Genomic DNA, 24,843 nt, shown 5'->3' on the forward strand with positions numbered 1-24,843 from the left:
TCTCTTATGACAACAATTTACTTTCAGATAATCCTTTGGTGTGCTCGTGCGAGCTAACCTGGTTCCCCAAGCTCCTGCAGGATCTCAAGAACAAAGACGATGAAATGGCTCAGAAAAAGAAACCCATCTGTCATATGCCCGTGGAGAATCGGGATTATTTCGTACAGTCGATGCCGCTGGAGAAAATGCACTGTGCCGGTCTGTCGTCCAGTGAAGCAAGTGATTTACTGGACACAAATGGTGTGTTGTTATGGCGTTTACTGCCAGTAAATATGCTTGTGACGTTTTTGTGTACTTTTTAAAGGAATCATGTGGTGGAAGTGGTAAACAAACGCACGCTACAATATATAACTATACCAACTACTACTACTACGACTATCGACACTCTCTTATTTTGTACAACAACAACAACTACTACACATGTATGTGTGAGACACCAATGAAAAGCTAAGTTAAAACAAACAACACGAAATGTTGCTAAAATAACAAATTGTTGTAAATTATTTGTGCAACATACAGACACGAGTTTTATGATCAGCAAGACGTACAGAAGAAACAATTACATATCAGAAAAAGAAACAGACTAGAATATCAACTACAACTGCAACAACATCCAAAAAAAAATTAGTTTTAGTACGAGCATTGCTATTTCTCGGGGTTTTTTAATGATGAGGAAAAAAAATAGCAAAGAAAAGGAATATATATGTACATCCTTATTATATTTATATAACATGTAAGACAACTGTTGAACACACACACACTAAACTTTACAATATATGTGTCTGTGTAATCTATTATTAAGGTTTGGATTTCTTTATTTCCCTTTTAATTTTTTTACACCACATCTAAATGTATTTATCAATCAAGTAACTTCTAGGGATAAATGGTTGCAACTTTTTGAAAAAAAAAAAAAAAAAAAAACAAACAAACATAAAACAAAATATCTACACTATATCGAAAACATATCACTAGTTTTTTAGGAAAACACTAATGGAAATGAGAAATTAACAAGTAACCTTTTTTGTAGCATACTTTATGGGGAATTCAAAAAAACGTACTATTAGTACTATTTTTTCGATACCATACACGAAAATTGGTTAATGCAGTACTTTTTTTAAATCCGTGCAGATTCTGGAACAGAGCATCTACACATATATATTTTTTTTTTTTAAATTATAAAGCATTTTATATATTATTTTTATAATTTATATGTTTTTTATTTAATTTTTATCTTTATGTTGATTTTTAATGATAACTAACATTATGTATTTATATTTAATTTTGTAATTAAGGATTATTTTTTACTTTATTTAAAATAATAAACTAATATAAACAATTTGAACATAATCACAATGTTAATTTATATTTTAAAAATATACCAAAAATGAATTAAAAAGTTTATTTTTAATTTTTTTGTGTTTAAATTTAAATAAAAGTTAATTTTTTTTTTTAAGTTTGCATTTTTAATGCTAAAAATAATAATTTATATTTTTTTGGAAGTTTTCACTGTAAGTTTCAGTGTAACGGGCCTAAAAGAAAAATGCGATCCTCAATAGACTCGAGGAATAAAATGGAGAATTGGGAGGAAAAATGTAATCCTCAGGTACCGAAAGATTTTCTATATATACTCCTAATGGTCGCAGAGTTTTAAATAGTAATTCTCAGGATTTGAATTTTCCCTGATAAATCAGAGACCTTTGTAGGATTTTTTCTATGGAAAAATATTAAATAATAAAAAAAATTATATTATCATGAATGAAAGAAACTTTTTTGGCAGCAAAAAAGAAAAATTACTCCAAAGAGACCTGAAGATTTTTTGTCTACGTAAACCTTGGGGAATCTGATGATATCTTAGGCGGCTTAAAGAATACTTTTTATGGAAAATTCTAAAGTTTTAGTTCTCTGGTTCTAAGTATTACTCTTAGAAAGTCAGGGATTTTTTTTTATGGGAAACATCTTACCCCATTTAGATGTTGAATTAAAAAGTTCTTCAAAGGAACCTAATGGATTTTTTCTGCAGAAAAATTAGACCTCAGTCTATCTGAATAATACTTTCTTTGTAAGAAATTCTAAAGTTGTATTCGTCAGGAATATGAGCATTCTTCTTGTAAAATGTCGGAGTTCCGAAGTTGTTTATTTTATAACATAAAGTGTAATTCTCATCAATACCGGAAATTCAGTCATAGGGAAATCGTAGCATTTTTATACCCTACACCACATAGTGGTAAGGGTATTATGTCTTTGTGCATTTGTTTGTAACATGGAGAAGGAAACGAGATAGGCCCATAGTTACTTTTGAGAACCTTCATAGAATCACTTTCTGAGTCGTTTTATGCATGTCCGTCCGTCCGTCTGTCCATGTATTCTTGTGAACAAAATGCAGGTCGCATTTATTATCCGATTGAGATGAAATTTTCCAAACAATATCTTTTTGGCCCAAGGACGAACCCTATTGAAATTGGTGAGAATCGGATCAAATTTAGATATAGCTCCCATATATATCTTCATCCGATTTCTGGTTAAATGTGCACCAAATGTCCACTATCAGTCCAAATTACCTGAATTTTGGCACACGCAACCGAGTTCGGCCTAGAAGCAAGTATGTCAAATTTGGAGCCAATCGGTTCAGATATAGCTATAGCTCCCATATATATCTTTCATCCGATTTGATCTTTAAGTGCATTTGTTTGTAACATGGAGAAGGAAACGAGATAGACCCATAGTTACTTTTGAGAACCTTCATAGAATCACTTTCTGAGTCGATTTATGCATGTCCGTCCGTCTGTCCGTCCGTCCGTCCGTCCGTCTGTCCATGTATTCTTGTGAACAAAATGCAGGTCGCATTTATTATCCGATTGAGATGAAATTTTCCAAACAATATTTTTTTGGCCCAAGGACGAACCCTATTGAAATTGGTGAGAATCGGATCAAATTTAGATATAGCTCCCATATATATCTTCATCCGATTTCTGGTTAAATGTGCACCAAATGTCCACTATCAGTCCAAATTACCTGAATTTTGGCACACGCAACCGAGTTCGGCCTAGAAGCAAGTATGTCAAATTTGGAGACAATCGGTTCAGATATAGCTATAGCTCCCATATATATCTTTCATCCGATTTGATCTTTAAGTCCCTCACATTCCTACAATGCACTCCACAACCGTGATTTTTGGTACCAGGTATTAGATAGAGCACAGAAATAGCTGTTTTAAATTTTATCGAAATCGGTTCAGATTTGGATATAGCTCCCATATATATCTTCATCCGATTTTGGGTTAATTGACCACCAAATGGCCAATATCAGCCCAAATGGCCCGAATTTTGGCACATGTGACCGAGATTAGCCTTAAAGCAAATACAACAAATTTGGAGAAAATCGGTTCAGAAACAGCTATAGCTCCCATATATATGTTTCATCCGATTTGGTGTTTAAGCCTCTCACATTCGTAATATGCACTCCACAAGAATGATATTTGGTACCAGATATAAGATACAGCCCAGAAATAGCTGTTTGTAATTCTATCGAAATCGGTTCAGATTTGGATATAGCTCCCATATATATCTTCATCCGATTTCGGGTTAATTGTGCATATAAGTCCAAATGGACTGAATTTTAGTACATCAGACCAAATTCAGCTTAGAAGCAAGTATATCAAATTTAGTGAAAATCGGTTCAGATATAGATATAGCAACCATATATATGTTTCATCCGATTTAGTGTTTTAGTCCCTTACATTCGTAATATTCACTCCAAAACCGTGATATTTAGTACCAGGTATGAGATGGAGCACAGGAATAGCTGTTTTAAATTTTATCGAAATCGGTTCAGATTTGGTTAAATGTGCACTAAATGGTCAATATCAGCCCAAATCACCTGAATTTTCGTACATAAGACCGAATTCAGTCTAGAAGCTTATACGTCAAATTTGGAGAAACCCGGTTCAGAGATAGCTATAGTTCGTAAAATGCACGATAGAATTATATAGATTTTGATTTTGTATCAAATATCTCATAGAGCTCTGAAATGCCCTGTATAAACCTTTTTACGAGAGCTCTACTAAATATGCATAGTGGTGTAGGGTATCATATAGTCGGCCCCGCCCGACTTTTGAGCTTTCCTTACTGGTTTTCTATAGAAAGAACTAACTTGAGCGAAATTCAAGAATTGTTTTCAATAAATAAAGAAATCCTCAGAGAATCTAAAAATGTTTTTGGGAAAATTATCCTTAGGAAAACCAATGAATTGGGTTACATTTTGTGAAAGAAAAACATTCTTTAGGTATCCTGTACTGTACACATTTTTTGAAATTTAATAACATTTCTTGAATTTACGAAAAAAGAATTCAACAAGATCCCTGGAAATATTCAAACTCTTAAAAAAAACTTCAGGATACTGAAGGTAACATTTTTTCACAGAAATTGCCTCAATTCCTCTGATGATATTTTTTTTCGCATTCAAAGTCCTTACAATATCAAAAAGTGAGAGATCTTTATAAACTTCTTTTTTATCAGAACAGCTTATATTTAAACTAATTTATGTATGTATTTTAACAACCAATCAGTGTTGTAATTTTCCCCCAAAGTAGTCTACGAAAAGTCCACTTAACTAATAAATTGAAACATTTTTCTGAGCTTCTTTTGAACAAAAAATAAAAAAAATTAAATTACAAATTTTACAATAAATGTGTAAAAAAGTCACTTGCCACGCAAATACTATTTCTACAAAGAAAACCACCTGCTTCAGAAACGGCAATTCTCAACCCAAGTTGTGTTAAAATGTTAACTGTTTTTTTTAAGACACAAAGGATATTGATGCAAGCAATGCGAAAAAGGGTCTCTAATGCAGTAAAAAATCATCCATATTAAATAATAAAAAAAAAATTAAGTCCGAATGTTGATCGATTTTATGTTTTGGAATAAAATATCTATAGAAAATGTTCCACCAGAATGCAAATTTAATTTTCCAAATTCTTTATAGATATATTTCACTTTTTAAAGGGACTTTGCGGAGTTCTATGTATCCTCTAAAAATACATGTATCAAATAGAACGGTTACTGCCTATGGAATACCAACAGAGTATACTCTGTATACCAAAAATATCGAAGATCTTAAATCTATGGTTCACCTATACGAGTTATACTAATTAAAAAAAAAACATGCTGAAGAGGGGATACGAAGGAAGTCTTTAGTTACACGATTTCTTTATAATTTCCTCGCTTGGAAACGACTTATAACCATATCGAAGTCCTTGTCCGTACCGTTGAAAGATTTACATCTACAGACACTCATACCTCGAACGTAGCCAGAAAGCCATTCGGCAAAATATGAGCTTTCACAAGCAAGCCGTTCCAAAAATGTCTGACAAATGACCACTTCGAGGGACAGGAACATACATATACATAAAAATCGACATGCAACTAAGGTCATTTCCTTGTAGGTTTCCCCTTTAACATCTGATGGAAAATTCAAACAAGTCCTTAAATCTTAAATATTACAAATGAAAAACCCTAAACCCGCTTACCGGTACAAAAATCACATAAAAATATATAGACAGTACATATATATATAAATGTTATCGTTGTTGTGAGATACAATCATTAATGAATTCTTTATTTTTTTGTTTCCTTTTTACTAAAACGTATTTATGGAAAATATTTTAGAGAAATTTTATAAAAAAAAAAGAAATATACAAATAAAATTAAATGTTTACAACTAAGTGTAATGAAAACAGAAGCTACAACTACACAAACTCTACAAAATTAATGCATAACAGTTAAAAGAATTAAAAAAATCACACATCCCTTTCTTTCTTTCAAGGATCTGAAAAAGTAATATAAAATGCTTGAGAAAAAATTAATGAAAATAAAAATTAAATGCAAAATAAGAACTGATTTAAGGGCAAAACAAAATTAAAAATAAGTGGTTTGTAGCTCATTTTTTTTTTTTTTTTTTAAAAACTAAAAAATGAAAAAAAAAAAAAAAAAACTATTTTTGAAAAACTATTATAAGAAAAAAAACGCTAATAGCTTTTAAAACGAAATACATATCATCTCAGAATTTTTTTTGGAGAAAACAAAAAACCAAAACCAAATTCAGACGAAACATATCATCTTAAGTGCCACAGGAAAAGGGGCTTTTTAAGAAGCACAAAAACCAAAACAAAACTAAATGCAAATATTTTAAAAAATATATATATATTTTGATATTGTTTTTATTATTTCTTTTTTAATTTCCAAATATTATTATTATTATTTTTTATTAATATTTTTGGTATTGCGTTTATGTATTTATAATCAAAACCTTCTAAATTATTTACAACTGATCTGCTTATTACATATCAAAAGGTCAGCATATAAAATATAGCAGACAGGCAAATAATTCTACAAAGTTCCTTTTTATATGCAGACTATTACTTTTTTTATAAATTATGTGCTTACATAAAAACTATGTTATAACTCTAATTAAACTATGTAATAGTTAACAATATAAACCGTTATTATGCTACAACTCCAAATAACACAAGGGTCAGCTTATTAAAAAGAGTTGATAATATCGCTTTATATTAATATATGTTATCTTTTTTTTAACAATGGTATAAAAGTATAAAACTTTTTTAATATAAATTTTTATAATTTTAATTCTTCAATTTTTATAATGTACTTTATATAAAAATTTTATATAGAGCGATAACAAAAATTTATATTCATTTTTTAAATAAATGGAGCCGAAAATGTAATGGGGATGCAATACATCCATTCCACAAAACTTTAGAGCGGAGTAAACAAAATTGGATAGACTTCTTTTTTGGGGAAAACACTTCAAGGAAGATGGTAAGTATAGCAGGGCCTAACTATGATACAAAAAGATATGTTTTCTGAGTATATTCAACTTTTGCGAAATTCTTGTTTATATTTATCATTTTGAAAAAAACAAAGCATTTTCTAAATCAATGATTGTTGGGAGCGCATTAAAGATATTAACCAGTTTGGAACAATACAGGGTGAGATGTAAAAACTTTAACCAACTTCAGACTGCTGTCATTTCTAAGCCACTCGTCCGACAGCTGTTAAAATTATTCCAGTGACATCTAATTATATTTTTTATAAGCGTACAAAAGCATTTTGGTGAGAACTTTCCAAAAAAAAAAAGTCATTCGTGATGGAATTCAAGCGTGATGGTGTGATTTCTTTATCTTTGACTGGAAAACCACATGTGGCTATCGTAAGAGCACTCCAGCATTTAATTGTGAATAAATCTATTGTATCTCGTACTATCGCTCGTTACCGCGATACTGGTAGCGTAGCCCGACGTCAAGGAAGCGGACGAAAGCAAACAGCAACATCAGCAGAAATGGTTCGAAAAGTAAAGAAGCGACTTGATCGAAACCAGCGTCGCAGTGGCCGAAAAATGGCTCGTGAGCTGAACATATCGCATTATTCCATTCGGCAAATATTGAAAAATGAGCTCGAGGTAATGCCACTTAAATTCCAAAAAGTGCTAGATCTTACACCACAACAGAAAGAAAATAGACTCAAGAGAGCTAAAGAGTTGCTTCGCTTGGCCGAAGGTGGTTTTCCCAGGTGAGAAAACATTCATTGTCCAGTAGTTTGTAAACAAACAAAATGATCGTGTTTACTTGGCAAAGAGGTCAGGTGAAAATGTGCACCTTCGGTTGGCCACCAGAACTCATTTCTTAAAGATTTTTTTAAAGGCGTAGATTTCTTAAAGATTTTTTCAAAGGCGTGGATTTATTAAAGATTTTTTTAAAGGCGTGGATTTCTTAAAGATTTTTTTAAAGGCGTGGATTTCTTAAAGATTTTTTAAAGGCGTGGATTTTTGTAAAGATTTTTTTAAAGGCGTGGATTTTTTAAAGATTTTTTTAAGGGCGAGGATTTCTTAAAGATTTTTTTAAAGGCGTGGATTTCTTAAAGATTTTTTAAAGGCGTGGATTTTTGTAAAGATTTTTTTAAAGGCGTGGATTTTTTTAAATTTTTTTTAAAGGCGTGGATTTTTTTAAATTTTTTTTAAAGGCGTGGATTTCTTAAAGATTTTTTAAAGGCGTGGATTTCTTAAAGATTTTTTAAAGGCGTGGATTTCTTAAAGATTTTTTAAAGGCGTGGATTTCTTAAAGATTTTTTAAAGGCGTGGATTTTTTTAAAGGCGTGGATTTTTTTAAATTTTTTTTTAAAGGCGTGGATTTCTTAAAGATTTTTTAAAGGCGTGGATTTTTTTGAAGGCGTGGATTTATTTAAAATTTTTTTTAAAGGCGTGGATTTCTTAATGATTTTTTAAAGGCGTGGATTTCTTAAAGATTTTTTAAAGGCGTGGATTTCTTAAAGATTTTTTAAAGGCGTGGATTTTTTTAAAGATTTTTTTAAAGGCGTGGATTTTTTAAAGGCTTGGATTTTTTAAAGGCGTGGATTTTTTAAAGGCGTGGATTTCTTAAAAATTTTTTAAAGGCGTGGATTTTTTTAAAGGCGTGGATTTTTTTTAAATTTTTTTTAAAGGCGTGGATTTCTTAATGATTTTTTAAAGGCGTAAATATTTATAAAGATTTTTTTTTAAAGGCGTGGATTTTTTTAAAGATTTTTTAAAGGCGTAAATATTTATAAAGATTTTTTTTAAAGGCGTGGATTTTTTTAAAGATTTTTTAAAGGCGTAAATATTTATAAAGATTTTTTTTAAAGGCGTGGATTTTTTTAAAGATTTTTTAAAGGCGTAAATATTTATAAAGATTTTTTTAAAGGCGTGGATTTTTTTTAAAGATTTTTTAAAGGCGTAAATATTTATAAAGATTTTTTTTAAAGGCGTGGATTTTTTTAAAGATTTTTTAAAGGCGTAAATATTTATAAAGATTTTTTTTAAAGGCGTGGATTTTTTTAAAGATTTTTTAAAGGCGTGGATTTTTTAAAGATTTTTTTAAAGGCGTGGGTTTTTTTAATGATTTTTTATAGGCGTGGATTTTTTTAAAGATTTTTTATAGGCGTGGATTTTTTTAAAGGCGTGGATTTTTTTAAAGATTTTTTTAAAGGCGTGGATTTTTTTTAAAGATTTTTATAAAGGCGTGGATTTTTTTAAAGATTTTTTAAAGGCGTGGATTTTTTTTAAAGGCGAGGAGTTTTTTAAAGGCGTGAATTTTTTTAAAGGCGTGGATTTTTTTAAAGGCGTGGATTTTTTTAAAGATTTTTTTTAAAGGCGTGGATTTTTTGAAGATTTTTTTAAAGGCGTGGATTTTTTTAAAGGCATGGATTTTTTTAAAGATTTTTTTTTAAAGGCGTGGATTTTTTTAAAGATTTTTTTTAAAGGCGTGGATTTTTTTAAAGATTTTTTTTAAAGGCGTGGATTTTTTTAAAGATTTTTTTAAAGGCGTGGATTTTTTTAAAGATTTTTTTTAAAGGAGAGATATTATTTAAGGCGTGGATTGTTTAAAGAAATTAGTTAAGGCGTAGATTGTTAATGGTGATGGTGTGGGCCGCCATAACAGGCAATGGTCGCTCTCCGCTCGTATTAATCAACCGCGGCATCAGAATAAATCCCGAATATTATGTCGATCACCTCAAGCAAGCGCTTCGCCGGAAATGGGCCAAAATACCGCAAAGCAACATTCGGGCAGCGTGTGATGGTTTCACTGGCCGTTTGAAGACCATAAAGGTGATCAAAGGTGACCAATTCGAACAAATCTAAATTTATTCTAAAATATGATGTTATTTCCGACATTTTTTGCTTTCATACAATTTATTTAAATTTAAAAAAAATGTCAAAATCATGGCATTATATTTATTTAAAATTGGATATTCTTATTTGAAATTTGGATGCATTCCTAATTCTACCATGCAGGTTCTTAAGTTTACCCCAGATGGATGAAAGCGGACAGCCTAAATTCACTTAGTTTTGTAAACGTCAGATTTTTTGTAATGTTTCATAAATGTCCTTATTGATCATGAAATAAATATTTTAACACCTTTTGTTCTTTATCAACTTCCAAATTCTGTACATAATTTATTATTATTTCCAATATTAGTCAGATTTTTGCTTTATGGAAATATAAGATTTTGGGTAGCATAAAACCATTGAACGGGCTGGCAATGGGTATTGTGTAAGCACCCATATTGGGAAAGGCCAAGAAATCACCGCATTTCAAATCGGGCAATTGTAAATCTTCGGCGATCTTAAATGAGATGCATGGGTCAGTGTATTAAAGACAAATTATCTGCACAAATAATTACCTTATCCAAGGCATCGCATGTTGGACCCCATATCAGGGAATTAAATTTCGGTACTTCGGCGTTTTCTTCGTCCTAAAAATATAAATTTGACATTTTCAACAATTAAAACAACAAATAAAAAAATATTTTTAAGTATAAATTTTTAAATAATTTTCTTCGTTTTTTAAATCTTTTTAACATCTAACCTGACCTTCTTCTCTTTTATTTTGAAACAATTCACACTGAAAACCAAAAAGTCAGCTTTGAAGTGCCACTTAGGCGCACACATACGTAGGCAGCAAGTCACTTTGACATTCTTAAGAACTCTGAAGGATTCTCAAGAGTGTGAAAGTGACCTGAAGAGCACTTCGTTTGCAGCGAAAAGCTCTTTAAGTGAAGATGTGATGCAGCAAGGGAAAGACTAAATTTTTCTTGATACACAAAAACAGACACGGCTGTACTGACCCCAGTGGATGAGTAATCCATGTTGATATATGGGTTTGCTTCGCTCGATTTCACTTTTTCCCTAATACCTTCTATACATTTCGATTACTCACCACAAAATGTTGCACCTCAGCATGTTGATGATCATACAAAATGCAATTGAATGACCCATAAACGCCATCATTCAGATAATACATTTTAGTCAGCAGCTTTCCATTGGGCAAGCGGGCTTCACGCTTAGCATGAATTTTACAAATCAAAGTATAAGCGGAGGCGACAAAAAATCTACCCGGCTCAGCGATAATATTAACCTTATCATCGGGAAAATGACGCATCAGAGATTTGTTAACAATCTCGGCAATCTACAAAATACAAAACAAAAAAAAAAAAAAAACAATAACATAAAAACACAAGTCTCATTCCGAACATGGCAACTAACCTTTTCAAATTTCTGATTATCGCTGCCCGGAAAACCACCACCAATATCAAGCAAATTCATTTCATAGCCAAGTAATGCACCGAATTTGAAGAGATTTTTAGCTATGGTAATGGCTCGATCATAGGCTGGTAGATCGTTGCAACCGGAACCAACATGAAAACTTGTGCCAATAACCTGGAATTTGGCAAAACAATATGAAGTTCACCTTAGAAATTAAATATAAATTGCAATACCTTCAAGTTCAGACTCTTTGCCAAAAGCATTAGAGATGTGGCCTCATTTTCAGCATCACATCCAAATTTATCTCCCAAGGGACATTGGGCCTCCTTGGCCTCACAACGGAAACGTATGACCAAGCTATAAGGAAAATACAAGAAATGTTTTTTTAGTGAAAATAATTCTTCGTTTTACAATTTGTTCTATGGGAAGAATCCCAGCAGCTGAAAAACTTTCTATAGAAAAAACCAAATTTTAGGGACCTGAAGAATTTTCTTTTCTATTTCAGGGATATTATGGAAAAACAATAATCGGATCATAGACTTTTTTATAAAAAACCCGGCCCTCGGAATAAGAAATTTTGAGGACATAAGAATAATTTTCAGATTTTTTCCAAAAAAAAAAAATTGTAAGTGAAAATCCAATACCCAGGGTTATACTTACTTTGATTCTGGAAAATGTTTATGCAGCTTATGGATTTCAAATTCAGTATCCACAGTGCTGGTCATAACACCCATTTCCTTGGCATATTCCAGATGTGAAATTGGTTTACAGGGCTGGGCGAAAATTATACGATCCGGATGGACACCCAAATCCAGAACTTGTTTTATTTCACCCTTCGAAGCGCAATCAAAATTAGTGCCCAGCTCAGCTAAGGTTTTGACAATATGACCATCATCATTGCATTTTACAGCTATATGGTAGGAAACGCAAAACAAAGAGTCATTCACTGAATTTGACTTGGAATTCGGCACTTGCTACTTACCATAATAGGGCTTCACTCTTGGCATATATTTCGTCCACATGTCATATTTCTCCTTTAAACGGGTCAAATCACATACAAATAAAGCCTCATCGGCGGATTGTAAATTTTGTCCGGCAATCACTTGTTTCAAATCGATTTTATTTTCATAGAAATTAATTTCATTTTCTTTGAACATGTTTTCAGATTAGAAATTTTATTCGATTTAAATCTGGGTTGACTGCTGTGCTAGACGTATAGGGTGAGACTATTTTGAGAATTTAGTCCATCACATTTCACGTATTGAGTTTGTTCACTTAAGATGTGGTCAGAGGTTATCAGTACAAAATGAGAATTTTTCCGTATGCATTGAAAAAAAAAACACTGTTGACTTACTATTGACTGTGTCACCGGTACTCACGATTCACATAAAACTGATCGGTCTTTAAAAGTCTTATTATACCCTCCACCATACTATGGAGGTTTATGACAACGACAAAGGTAATTCCGTTTGAATCTCTTTGAAATACTCATGTTAGACCCAACAAAGGACAAATATTCTTTATCAGTGTAGAATTCTAAGTTGTTTTAGAGATATCGGACTGTCTCTTGTTATCACGCTATCTTTGAAGCGAATTGAGAGAGAAGGCCAAACAATTTTTTAAGTTCGTAAATGGCCCATATCGGTCCATGTTTTCATTTATCGCACCCATATTAAGTTCGGTGTTTTGACTGTTTATATCAAAATTTCTAACAGAGTTGTTTAAAGCTTACGCTTTGTAGCAGATTCCACCTCCTGTGACAGAACATTGTCTCTATATGTCTATGTTTTTCTGTAGCCTTCATATAACGTTTCTACTCGATATTCGATATTTTTACGACTTACATCACATTTTCTAACACAATTGTTAAAAATTCGGTACTTCAAGTATTTAACGGGTTCTACCTCCAGTGAGAGAACATTGTCTAAACAAGTCCACTTTTTCTTATAGCCTACATATAACTGTACCACCCCAAGATTTATGCCACATTTTCAAACGGAATTGTTTAATATTCGTACTTAGAGTTTGTAACAGATTCTACCTCCTGTGGCAGCACATTGTATATATAGGTTCATAATGGGTTCTACCTCGACAGATTATTGCATGTATAGGTTCATATTTTGCTATAACCCCTTCCATTTTTATACCCTCCACCATTCTAAGGAGGGTATATTAACTTTGTCATTCCGTTTGTAACTCCTCAAAATATTCATAATAGACTATAAAAAGTATATATATTCTGGAACAGCGTAAAATTCTAAGACGATCTAGCGATGTCCGTCTGTCTGTCTGTCGTAAATGGGTCCACGTTTTCGTATAGCCCCCATGTTACGGTACCTCTCCATATTCGGTATTTTCATGATTTTAGCGACATTATTTACCGGAATCAAATTTCGTGTTTGAAGTTCGCAATGGGTACTACAGCCTATGACAAAAATTTTTGTATGCAACTCCACGTCTTCGTATAGCCCTATATAACGCTACCTACCGATATTCGATATTTTAACGATTTCAGCAACATTATTCACCGGAATCGTTTCAAATTTCGTATTGAAAGATCTTAATGGATACTACAACTTATGGCAAAAAATTTCGTATGCAGGTCCACGTCTTCGTATAGCCCCTATATGACGGTACCTACCGATAGCCTGTATTTTCATGCAGGTCCATGTCTTCGTATAGTCCCTATAGGGTACTGAAAGTTTGGCCCGGCGGAACTTAGCTGTTAACATGTTTTCTTCTATTATTTTTATACCCTCCACCATACATAGTATGGAGGGTATATTAAGTTCGTCATTCCGTTTGTAACTCATCGAAATAATCATTTTAGACACAACAAAGTATATATATTCTTGATCAGCGTAAAATTCTAAGACGATTTACGTCCGTCCGTCCGTCTGTCCGTCTGTTTTAATCACGTTACAGTCTAAACGAATTAAGATAGGAAGCTAAAATTTTGCACAGATCTCTCTTTTGTCTGCAGGCAGGTTAAGTTCGAAGATGGGCTATATCGGTCCACGATATCGTATAGCCCCCATATAACGGTACGGCCGATATTCGGTATTTTGGTAATGTTAGCCACATTTTTCAATGGAATCATCTTAAAATCCACACAAGGAGTTCTTTGTGGGTACTTTATACATCGGCAGAGAATTATCTATATAGGTCCACAATATCGTATAGCCCCCATATAACGGTACCCCCACAGTATTCGGTATTTTGTTGATTTTAGACACATTTTTCAATGGAATTGTCTGAAATTCCGCAAAAGGAGTCCCTTGTGGGCATTTTACCCCCTCAAAAATAATTGTCTATATAGGTCCACGATATCGTATATCCCCCATATAACTGTACCCCCCGATATTCGGTATTTTGATGATATTAGCCACATTTTTCAGTGGAATTGTCTTAAAATCCACACAACTAGTTCCTTGTGAGTACTTTACCCCCTCAGAGAGAATTTAGGTCCACGATATCGTATATCCCCCATATAACGGTACCTCCCGATATTCGGTATTTTGATTGTTTTACCCACATTTTTCATCGAAATGGTCTGAAAATCTACACAAGGAGTTCCTTGTGGGTACTTTATACCTCGGCAGAGAATTATCTTTATAGGTCCACAACATCGTATATCCCCCATAAAACGGTACTCCCCTATATTCGGTATTTTGATGATTTTAGCCACTTTTTTCAATGGAATTTTCTGAAAATCCACACAAGGAGTTCCTTATGAGCACTTTACACCCAGACATAGATTTGTCTTTATAGGTCCACAATATCGTATATCAGCACCTTCCCATATTAGATATTTTAAAGATTTTAAAAGAATTTTTAATGGATTTTATATTTTTGAAAATTTTCCAATTCGTTCCAAATGGAACTTACTGGTTTTTTACTTGTTAATTCTTTGGTTCCTCATAAAGCGGTACCTCCGAATATTTCGTATTTTGGTAATTTAGTCACATTTTTTTCAGTAAATCTTTTTAAATTTGGTATTTGACACTGTGTCAACTTCTTTGGCAGGAACCCGGTACCATCGAAATTACGGATTTTTCCAACCGATTTTACCTGCAAAAATGTAAGTGGACCCAATATTCAATCCCATCTTCATGGTGAAGGGTATTAAAAGTTCGGCCCGCGTTTTTGCTTATACGTTTTTTTTTTTTTCAATTTTATCACTTTTTCGTTTAATTATTATATCTAACAACATAGTGTTGTTAGGGGTATTTAAAGTTTGATTGGTTTAATGTATATATTAGGTAAGAGGATAAGCTATGAACAAAATAAAAATCAATATTTTATGGTGTACGAACGGGTTTTTCGATTTGATAAACTTTACTTAATTGACTCGATTTATTGAGAAATGAAATTGCAGGTGGGTTACATTGAAGTGTAGTACCGAATTATGTGGTGGCGAAACTGAATAGACGATGTCGAAATATATGAATGCGGTAACACCAAAGTTAATAACTTTTTCAAAATCGCTAAAAAAATCAAAAAATAGAGTCTATCTCATTTTTCATTGACAAACTTGGTAAGGACATTTAAACACTTGCCGTAAAAAAAACCAAGGAACAAGTTGAAGTTTTTTTCTTTTTTCAATTCGTTTTTCTTTTCTGTCAATTTTATACAATGTATGATTTTTTTCAATTTGGCTTATCACATTGAATCCAATCGTTTTTTGTGAACAAAATAAAGAATTATTTTCACCACATAAAAGAAAGTTTTGTTCGTTACTGCGCTTATAACTCAAAACGGTGGCCTGATTTTAACAATTCACACCGTTTAGGAATGATCTCTTGAAAACGATAAATCCAAAAAATGGATACAAATGTGCTAATAAAAATGTATTTTTAATTTTTCGAAATTTTTTATGGTTACAATATATGGAGTATACAAAATGATGGAACGAATTTAACATTTTGTAAGAAAAGGATTCATATCCTCCGAAAATTCTTCCGAAATCTTTAACATACTTAAATCATAGGTATCGTTTTATGCAATAGCGAGTAACGACATTGTGCAACAGCCAATCTGGGGATGGAAAATTCTTAGTGAATAGTATTCGGTTAGTAGATCAAAATTCCAAATGGGTTTGGGGTTACCATGCTAAACTTTTTTAGGGTCCATTATATATAGCCTTAACCATACACAAAAGGCCTTAAATATTTTGCTCTATACTTCGCAAAATTTACGATGGATTCTTAGATTTGATACAATCCAATGATGTACGTTTTGATATTGTCCACATATGTATAAGGGTATATTCCGATTTCAAGTAATTTTTTTTCGAACTTATTTCGACAAAATGTTGTAACTTGAGAATTTAGAAAGAAGAAAATGTCTTTTCAAAAATTATAGCAAAGGTATCCCCCTGATTTAAGCTTTCCGGGGTCTTGCCATATTTTTCAATTGATCGGCCCATATTTGGCATCTTGGCTTCTAAGAGGATAGAAAACCTCTTCGTAATGAAGGTCAATGTTTTGCAGTAGCGCCTACATAAAGGAACCTAATTTCACATATTTCAAGGATTTGGCTAAAAATGTGTATTAAAGTGTAAAGTGTAGGTATATATTTTAGTATAGTCCCTTAAAACAGTATCTCCCAGTTCCGCCGATGTATAGATATTTTAACAGATTGGCGGAGAGACAGACTGATATCGTTTAATTGTCACTGCATTTTACTTTAATCAAAAAACAGCCTCTAGCCCACAAATTATAAATGGTGGATGTATAGTTTTTAATAGGTGTGTTTTTTTATTTAGGTTTCTAATTCTCAAATTACAACCTATGGCTGAAAGATAGGATCAGGTTTTTAAAACACTTTAACTCAACCGGTGCGAGTCATTATTTATAACAAATATTTTTTTCAAATATAACTACGGGCCGGCAACGCGGACCGGGCCAGCTAATAAACTATAAATTTTATATAAAAATACGAAAATTTCCACTAAACGGGTCACGATGACCGTTACAATAATGCCGATAGCCAAGATATCGAATATAGCTAAATATATGCAATTGCATATATCAATGAAGGGGACGTTAGTTAGACCACTTATAGCTCAAGAACGGCTAGACAGATGTTGACAATTCTCATCAGTCCAGTTTTTTTTCAGAATTGCTTTTTACAGAAAGTATAAGATCGCATAAAAAATGCTAATAAAAATGTGAATGTTTTGTGATATATTTTTATACCCTACACCACAAGGTGGTCTGGGTATTATGTCTTTGTGCATTTGTTTGTAACAGGCAAAAGGAAACGAGATAGACCCATAGTTCCTTTTGATGATCTGCATAGAATCACATTCTGAGTCGTTTTATGCATGTCCGTCCGTCCGTCTGTCCGTCTGTCCATGTATTTTTGTAAACAAAGTACAGTTCGCATTTATTGCCCTATCCAGATGAAATTTTGCACAAATCATTTGTTTGGCCCCAGGACGAACCCTATTGAAATTGGAGATAATCGGATAATAATTTAGATATAGCTCCCATATATATCTTCGTCCGATTTGCCTTTTATTGTGCACCAAACGTGTAATATCAGTCCGAATAGTATGGAATTTTGCACATACAAATTTAATCGAAATCGGTTTAGATATAGCTATTGCTCCCTTATATATTGTTCATCCGATTTGTTATTTTTGTCCTCCGCAGCTGTATTATGCACTCTGTAACAACAATATTTGGGGAAATATAGCAAATACAGCTCAGAAATACATTTGCTAAATTTTATCGAGATCGATTCAGATTGAATTCTCCCATAAAAACTTTTAATTGTTATACGGAGCTCTACTAAATTAGCAAAGTGGTGTAGGGTATCAAAAGTCGGCCCGCCCGATTTTACGACTTTCTTTACTTTACTGGTAAACTATACATTTTATGTAAAAATACGAAAATTTCCACTAAACGGGTCACGATGACCGTTACAATAATGCCGATAGCCAAGATATCGAATATAGCTAAATATATGCAATTGCATATATCAATGAAGGGGACGTTAGTTAGACCACTTATAACTCAAGAACGGCTAGACAGATGTTGACAATTCTCATCAGTCCAGTTTTTTTTTCAGAATTGTTTTTTACAGAAAGTATAAGATCACATAAAAAAATGCTAATAAAAATGTGAATATTTTGTGATATATTTTTTTACATTGTAAAAATTCCGAATGTAAGATGTTACAGTTATACGGGACTATATAAGAACGTGTACCTCTAGACCCAATTATTTGAAAGCGATACAAGGGTGCTTATAACTTTTTGAAAAATTTAACTAAATTAATCAAAATACCGCATAGTGGGAGGTACCGTTATAGGGGCTTATATGAAGACGCGGACTTATATATGCGATTTTCTGTCAGCAGAGGTAGTATCCACTATGAACTATAAACACCAAATTTAATACAATCCAAGTGGAAAATGTGACACAATTCAACAAAGTACCGAATATCGGAGGGTACAGTTTGCATGAGGACTATACCTAAACTTGGATTCAACAAAATACCGAATATCGGAGGGTACAGTTTGTATGAGGACTATAGATGTGTCAAAAATATGACTATATGGCTGGTAGTAAAGGTTCATTCCAAAAAAATTTCTGTCTTAAAATATATCTCAGCAAGATTTTATCAATCTACCAATCAATCGAACAATTTTTCCAGGACCATCAGATTAATGATCTACAAATTGTCAAGAAAAAATGATCCGTCGGTTCCATTGGACCTTACTTTATCCAAAATGATTGATTTGAACGATTTTCCTAAATGAATGCTTTACGCTGTCTAGAGGGGATTAATAATTTTCATGATCGGAATTGGATGATATTGATCTGAACAACAACAGAACCACTTAGCGTTTTAATTTTTTTTTTTAATGATATGGCTTTGGTGGCCATTCGGCTAATACAAATCTATTGTTCTCATAAATGGCATTTGATCATTTAAAATATTTCAATGCATTACAAGGTGAATAAAGCTACAAATATACCCACCATTCCATTGTAGGGTATACCATCCACTTCATAGTAGATAAAAACTTCCATAAAATAAAAATTAGATAGCAGATTGATCGCATAAACACACAAACAATAATCGTCTTTTTAATTAGTTGTTGATGTATTCTTTATGATCATCACAAATCAAATACTGATAAACATTTAGTGATAAAATAATAAACAATAATACCCTTATTTTGCTCACTTTCTACTTTTTTATATTTAAGATTTTTTCACTTTCACTACCCAACAAAAAAATCCGTCTTTGTTCGCTCGAAAACGTTGATCGATTCAAACATACATTTCAAAATCTTCTTTTCTCGACACAAAATGACGAAAGGCCACGAAATAAAATTTTATAAAAAAGAAATAAATATAAGGCAAGTGATTGAAGACCAGGCCCTGCAAGACAACGATGATGCGTTGTATGTCTGTGACATAAATGATTTTCGCAGGAAATATGAAATATGGGATCAACTAATGCCTGGAATTAAACCTCATTATGGTAAGAGAATTGTATTTTCGAAATTTCCTGAAGTGAATAGCATCAGCTGTATTTTCCAGCTGTCAAATGTAATGATGATATCATGGTTATTAAAACCCTGGCTAAATTGGGCGCCAATTTTGATTGCGCTTCGATGGGTGAAATAAAACTGGTACTGGATGCAAATGTTGAACCCGAACGCATCATATTTGCCATGCCTTGTAAACCTTTGACGCATTTAGCCTACGCAAAGGATAATGGAGTTATAACCAGTACAGTTGATTCTGAATTTGAAATTTTAAAGATGCATCGTCATTTTCCCGAATCAAAGTGGGTGATGTTTTGATTACAGACAAATTGTGTTTTTTTTTTTTTTTTTTTTTTGAGAATAATTTATTTTGCACTTTTTTTCGATAGGCTGGTAATACGAATACGTTGTGACGCTACCGATGTGAAATTGTCGTTTGGTGAAAAATTCGGCTGCAATGCTAAAACCGAGGCTCCTGCCATAATGTTATTGGCCAAGGAATTGAAATTGAATGTAAGTGATTTTATAACTAAATAAATCAGGTGAAAACGAACGAAAATTGTAAGAAGTTATGTGTATGGCCAGAAAAGAAGCCTATTGTTTTTTAAGATAATCGGAAAATATTTCCTGATATTGCAGTTCCTCTACAAAACACATTCAATATCATATATCAAAGAAGGGGATGCTACTTACACCGCTCATAATTTAAGAATGACTGGACGGATTTTGACAATTCTCTCCAATCCAGAATGACATTTTGACAGAAAAGAATAAACTCTATTAGCATCTGCATAAAAAAATGCAAATAAAAACCAGTAAAGAAAGTCTTAAAGTCGGGCGGGGCCGACTTTATGGTACCCTATACCACTTTGCTAATTTAGTAGAGCTCCGCATATCAATTAAAAGTTTTTATGGGAGAATTCAATCATACACGCTGTGATTATAATTATAATTTAAAGGACTAAATATGCCGAAGCATTTGTATCTTTTAATTTCGGACTTGTATTGCCCATTTGGTGCACAATTAATTTGAAATCGGATAAAAATATATATGGGAGCTATATCCAAATCAGAACCGATCTCGATAAAATTTGGCAAAGATATTTCTGAGCTGTATTTGACATATTTCCCTGAATATCGTTGTTACGGAGTGGATATTACGGCTGTGGGTAACAAATATGACAAATCGGATGAACAGTATATATGGGAGCTATAGCTATATCTGAACCGATCCAAATTTGACATACTAGCTTCTAGGCTCAATTCGGCCGTAAGTGCCAAATTTCATCCCATTTTGGCAAATATTAGACGTTTGGTGCACAATAAAAAGTAAATCGGACGAAGTTATATATGGGAGCTATATCCAAATCTGAACCGATCTCGATAAAATTTAGCAAATGCATTTCTGAGCTGTATTTGATATATTTCCCCAAATATTGTTGTTATAGAGTGCATATTACGGCTGCGGAGGACAAAAATAACAAATCGAATGAACAATATATATGGCAGCTATAGCTATATCTGAACCGATAATCTGATCGTGCGTGCAAAATTCCATATTATTCGGACTTATATTACACGTTTGGTGCACAATAAAATGCAAATCGCACAACTCAATTGTTTGGCCCAAGGACGAACCCTATTGAAATTGGAGATAATCGGTCAAAATATTAGATATAGCTCCCATATATATCTTCGTTCGATTTGCCTTTTATTGTGCACCAAACGTCTAATATTTGCCCAAATGGAATGGAATTTGGCACTTACGACCGAATTGAGTCTAGAAGCTAGTATGTCAAATTTTGTGAAGATCGGTTCAGATATAGCTATAGCTCCCATATATATTGTTCATCGGATTTGTTATATTTATTACCCACAGCCGTAATATGCACTCCGAAACAACGATATTCAGGAAAATATATCAAATACAGCTCACAAATATCTTTGCCAAATTTTATCGAGATCGGTTCTGATTTGGATATAGCTCCCATATATATCTTTATCTAATTCAAATTAATGGGCAATACAAGTCCGAATTTAAAAGATTCAAATGCTTCGGCATATTTAGTCTTTTGAACTTTAAATTATAATTATAATCATAGCATGTATGATTGAATTCTCTCTTAAAAACTTTTAATTGTTATGCGGAGCTCTACTAAATTAGCAAAATGGTGTAGGGTATCATAAAGTCGGCCCAGCCTGACTTTAAGACTTTCTTTACTGGTTTTTCATTGCTTATGCTCGCGAGAGATTGTAAATGCTTGTGCACTCTGCAACTTTATCGCTCGCGAGAATTAAGAAACAATCGAATTTTCGCCGTAAATAGTTGTGAGAAAGAGCGTATTACAATCGTTATCCTCACCCTATAGTATGAAGGGTATATTAAGTTTGTCATTTCGTTTGTAACACCTCGAAATATACATTTAGACCCCATAAAGTAAATATATTCTTGATCAGCATTAAATTCTATGTCGATTTAGCGATGTCCGTCCGTCAGTCTGTCCGTCTATCCTTTTGTCCGTTCGTAATGGATACTACAGGCTATGATAGAACATTTTCTGTGCAGGTCCACCAACTTCGTATAGCCCCCATATAACGATAACTCCCTATATTCGTTATTTTGGCGATTTTAGGTACAATACTCACCGGAATTGTTTCAAATGTGGTATTTGAAGTTCGTAATGGATACTACAGCCTGTGACAGAATATTGTCCATGAAGGTCCAGGTCTTTGTATAGCTTCGATATAACGGTGTCTTCCTATATTCGGTCTTTTGATGATTTTGGCGCCATTATTCACCGGAATTGTTTCAAATGTGTTATTTGAAGTTCGAAATGGATACTACAGCCTATGACAGAAAATTGTCTGTGCAGGTCCACGTCTTCGTGTAGCCCCCAATATTCGGTATTTTGATGATTTTTGCGTCATTATTCACCGGAGTAATTTCAAATTTGGCATTTGAAGTTCGTAATGGATACAAGAGCCTGTGACAGAAAATTGTCTATGAAGGTCCAGGTCTTCGTATAGCTCCGATATAACGGTACCTCCCTATGTACGGGAAATTTGATGATTTTAGCTACATTATTCACCGTTTATTTCAAGTTTCGAATTTGAATATGGTAATGGCTTATGACAAACAAAGCCCATTTAGGTCACGTCGAATAGATCGAAATATAATGGCTATATTCTGTATTTTTAAGATTTTAACAGAATTTTTAACGGATTTAATTTTTTGAAAATTTCCAAATTCATTCTAAATGGTGAAGGGTATTCAAAGTTCGGCGTACGGAACTCTATCCTTTCCCGTGGAGCGATTCATGTTAGAGAGTAAGAGTTATTGACAAAAATCTTTAACAATAAAATTCTAATAAATTCGGTAATTAACGACGTTTATTGGTTAGTGACCAAAATAAAGTAGACAATAAGTCCTATCGATAGCACCAGTGCTGTCAACTTTGATTTAAACTTTCAATTCATCATTTTACGTTTGCGACGAAATCATAGTCCTGATATACAAACCATAACGGTACTTAATCCTAAATTTCGCTTACTTCATCTATACTTTAAAATGACAATGACAAATCGTTAAACTGCAGCTGATCTACTTAACCTATTGACAGCTGATCTAAGTAGGGTAGTTCAGATTCATTCAGCAAATTTTAAAATGACATAATTTTTTATAACCTACGACACACTTCAATAGCTACCATCTTTTTTAGGTAATTGGTATTAGCTTCCATGTGGGTACCGGTTGCAATGAGCTGCCAGCCTACGATCGAGCCATAACTGAAGCAAAACAACTTTTCGATTTTGGAACGAAACATGGCTTCAACATGACTCTCTTGGATATTGGTGGTGGATTTCCGGGCAGTGATTATAACAAGTTCAAAGAGGTTTGTAATTATCCAAGTTTTTTTCTACTTTTAGCGAAATTTTTAAATCTAACTCTACAGATGTCTGAGATCATTAAATGCTCCATTAAGCGTAACTTTCCTGAGAAAAACATAAACGTAATTGCTGAGCCCGGCAGGTATTTTGTCGAATCCGCTTATATGTTGATTTGTAAAATCCATTCCAAGCGTGAGACAAAATTGCCAGATGGAAGTGTAACGAAACATTACTACATAAACGATGGAGTTTTTGTGTCATTTGCAAATGTTGTCGTGGAACATTATGATGTACTGGTGCGACATTTGTTGGTAAGTAGCATGGTAGAAGAATACAGGTGGTCGCATCGACACAGCTGCTGGGACAATGAACTGTCAAACCGATTTTGATATTGAAAATCGTGAATGAAAAATTATTGAAATTTGTAAAAAATTTGAAAAATACATATCATTACAGCCTCCGATTTGCGTCGTATAAGGAAACATATAAAAATCGATTTATTTTTGACAAATTTTGACATGTCAATGTTCCCAAGCGTTGATGCATCTACCTATATTCTTCTACCATGGTAAGAAGGGGATTGTGTTTCCACTCTAGTAAATGTTACAAAAATCGACTGTTGCAATTTGTTTCATTAATGTGGGTCCAAATTCTTGCATTCGTTTCGATCGAGATGAAATTATTTATGTGCATTTTAGATTGATGAAAATATCTTTAGCATAACATTCAATCATAACAAAATACATATTCTGTCGATTTTTTCCAAAAAAATTTGGCTCCATAATTGTAGAAGTGAAGTCTCAGGCTTTTGCGTGAACTTAAGGTTGATTCTTTATCAACCAACATACATATGTAATATATATTTCAGGATGATTTATTGCCCAAATTCAAAACGACAATATGGGGTCCCACCTGTGATGCCTACGATAAGGTAAGTGTCTATAAATATTATATACTACAATATAACCTATTATAAATAACCATTTCACCCTAAATTATAGGTCGGTGAAAACCTGGAGCTTCCTAACATGGAGTGTGGAGATTTCTTGATTTTTCCTAATATGGGTGCCTACAGCATACCACTAGCTACACGTTTTAATGGCTGGGGTCTATCTAATATCTTATACTTAGATAAAGCTACAACTGATGGTGGCAGGGAAAATAAAATAAGATGAATACATATTTGGGGACTTTTTATATAAAAAACTCAAGTTTTTTTATATTATTTTAAATCTATGTATATAAAAGAATGTTGTGTTAGTTACTACGCTTTTAACTCAAGAACCGCTGGTCTGATTTTAACGATGCAGAAAAAATGGATATTGCCCCTTGGCAGAAAAACATAAAATAAAAAA

At 32.9% G+C, this 24,843-nt stretch overlaps 3 protein-coding genes across 5 annotated transcripts in view; 2 read left to right on the plus strand and 1 right to left on the minus strand.

The window, feature by feature from the left end:
- Positions 1 to 5,952, plus strand: part of LOC101893159 (insulin-like growth factor-binding protein complex acid labile subunit) — a 36,004-nt gene extending 30,052 nt beyond the window's left edge. For 2 of the 3 annotated variants that reach the window (XM_059120556.1, XM_059120557.1), the window contains exon 8: positions 28 to 5,952. In XM_059120556.1, coding sequence (XP_058976539.1) covers positions 28 to 302 — 275 coding nt within the window. In that variant the 3' untranslated portion in view covers positions 303 to 5,952. The remainder of the gene's footprint in view (positions 1 to 27) is intronic. The other variant, XM_059120558.1, reaches the window with a different exon arrangement.
- A 3,890-nt stretch (positions 5,953 to 9,842) lies between these two features.
- LOC131801724 (ornithine decarboxylase 1-like) lies at positions 9,843 to 12,303 on the minus strand. The gene is made up of 7 exons (XM_059120665.1): positions 12,074 to 12,303; positions 11,752 to 12,001; positions 11,325 to 11,448; positions 11,092 to 11,265; positions 10,766 to 11,014; positions 10,230 to 10,301; positions 9,843 to 10,171 (listed from the first exon to the last, which is right to left on the minus strand). The coding sequence occupies exons 1-7, from the start codon at positions 12,246 to 12,248 to the stop codon at positions 10,025 to 10,027; spliced, it is 1,191 nt and encodes a 396-aa protein (XP_058976648.1). The 5' UTR covers positions 12,249 to 12,303; the 3' UTR covers positions 9,843 to 10,024.
- A 7,040-nt stretch (positions 12,304 to 19,343) lies between these two features.
- LOC131801725 (ornithine decarboxylase 1-like) lies at positions 19,344 to 24,666 on the plus strand. The gene is made up of 7 exons (XM_059120666.1): positions 19,344 to 19,593; positions 19,653 to 19,902; positions 19,990 to 20,113; positions 23,320 to 23,493; positions 23,554 to 23,799; positions 24,357 to 24,419; positions 24,490 to 24,666. Exons 1-7 carry the CDS (start codon positions 19,419 to 19,421, stop codon positions 24,661 to 24,663), a joined length of 1,206 nt encoding a protein of 401 aa, XP_058976649.1. The 5' UTR covers positions 19,344 to 19,418; the 3' UTR covers positions 24,664 to 24,666.
- The last annotated feature ends 177 nt before the right edge of the window (positions 24,667 to 24,843 follow it).

Source organism: Musca domestica, unplaced genomic scaffold, assembly GCF_030504385.1.
Source record: "Musca domestica strain aabys unplaced genomic scaffold, Musca_domestica.polishedcontigs.V.1.1 17, whole genome shotgun sequence".
Taxonomy (NCBI): domain Eukaryota; kingdom Metazoa; phylum Arthropoda; class Insecta; order Diptera; family Muscidae; genus Musca; species Musca domestica.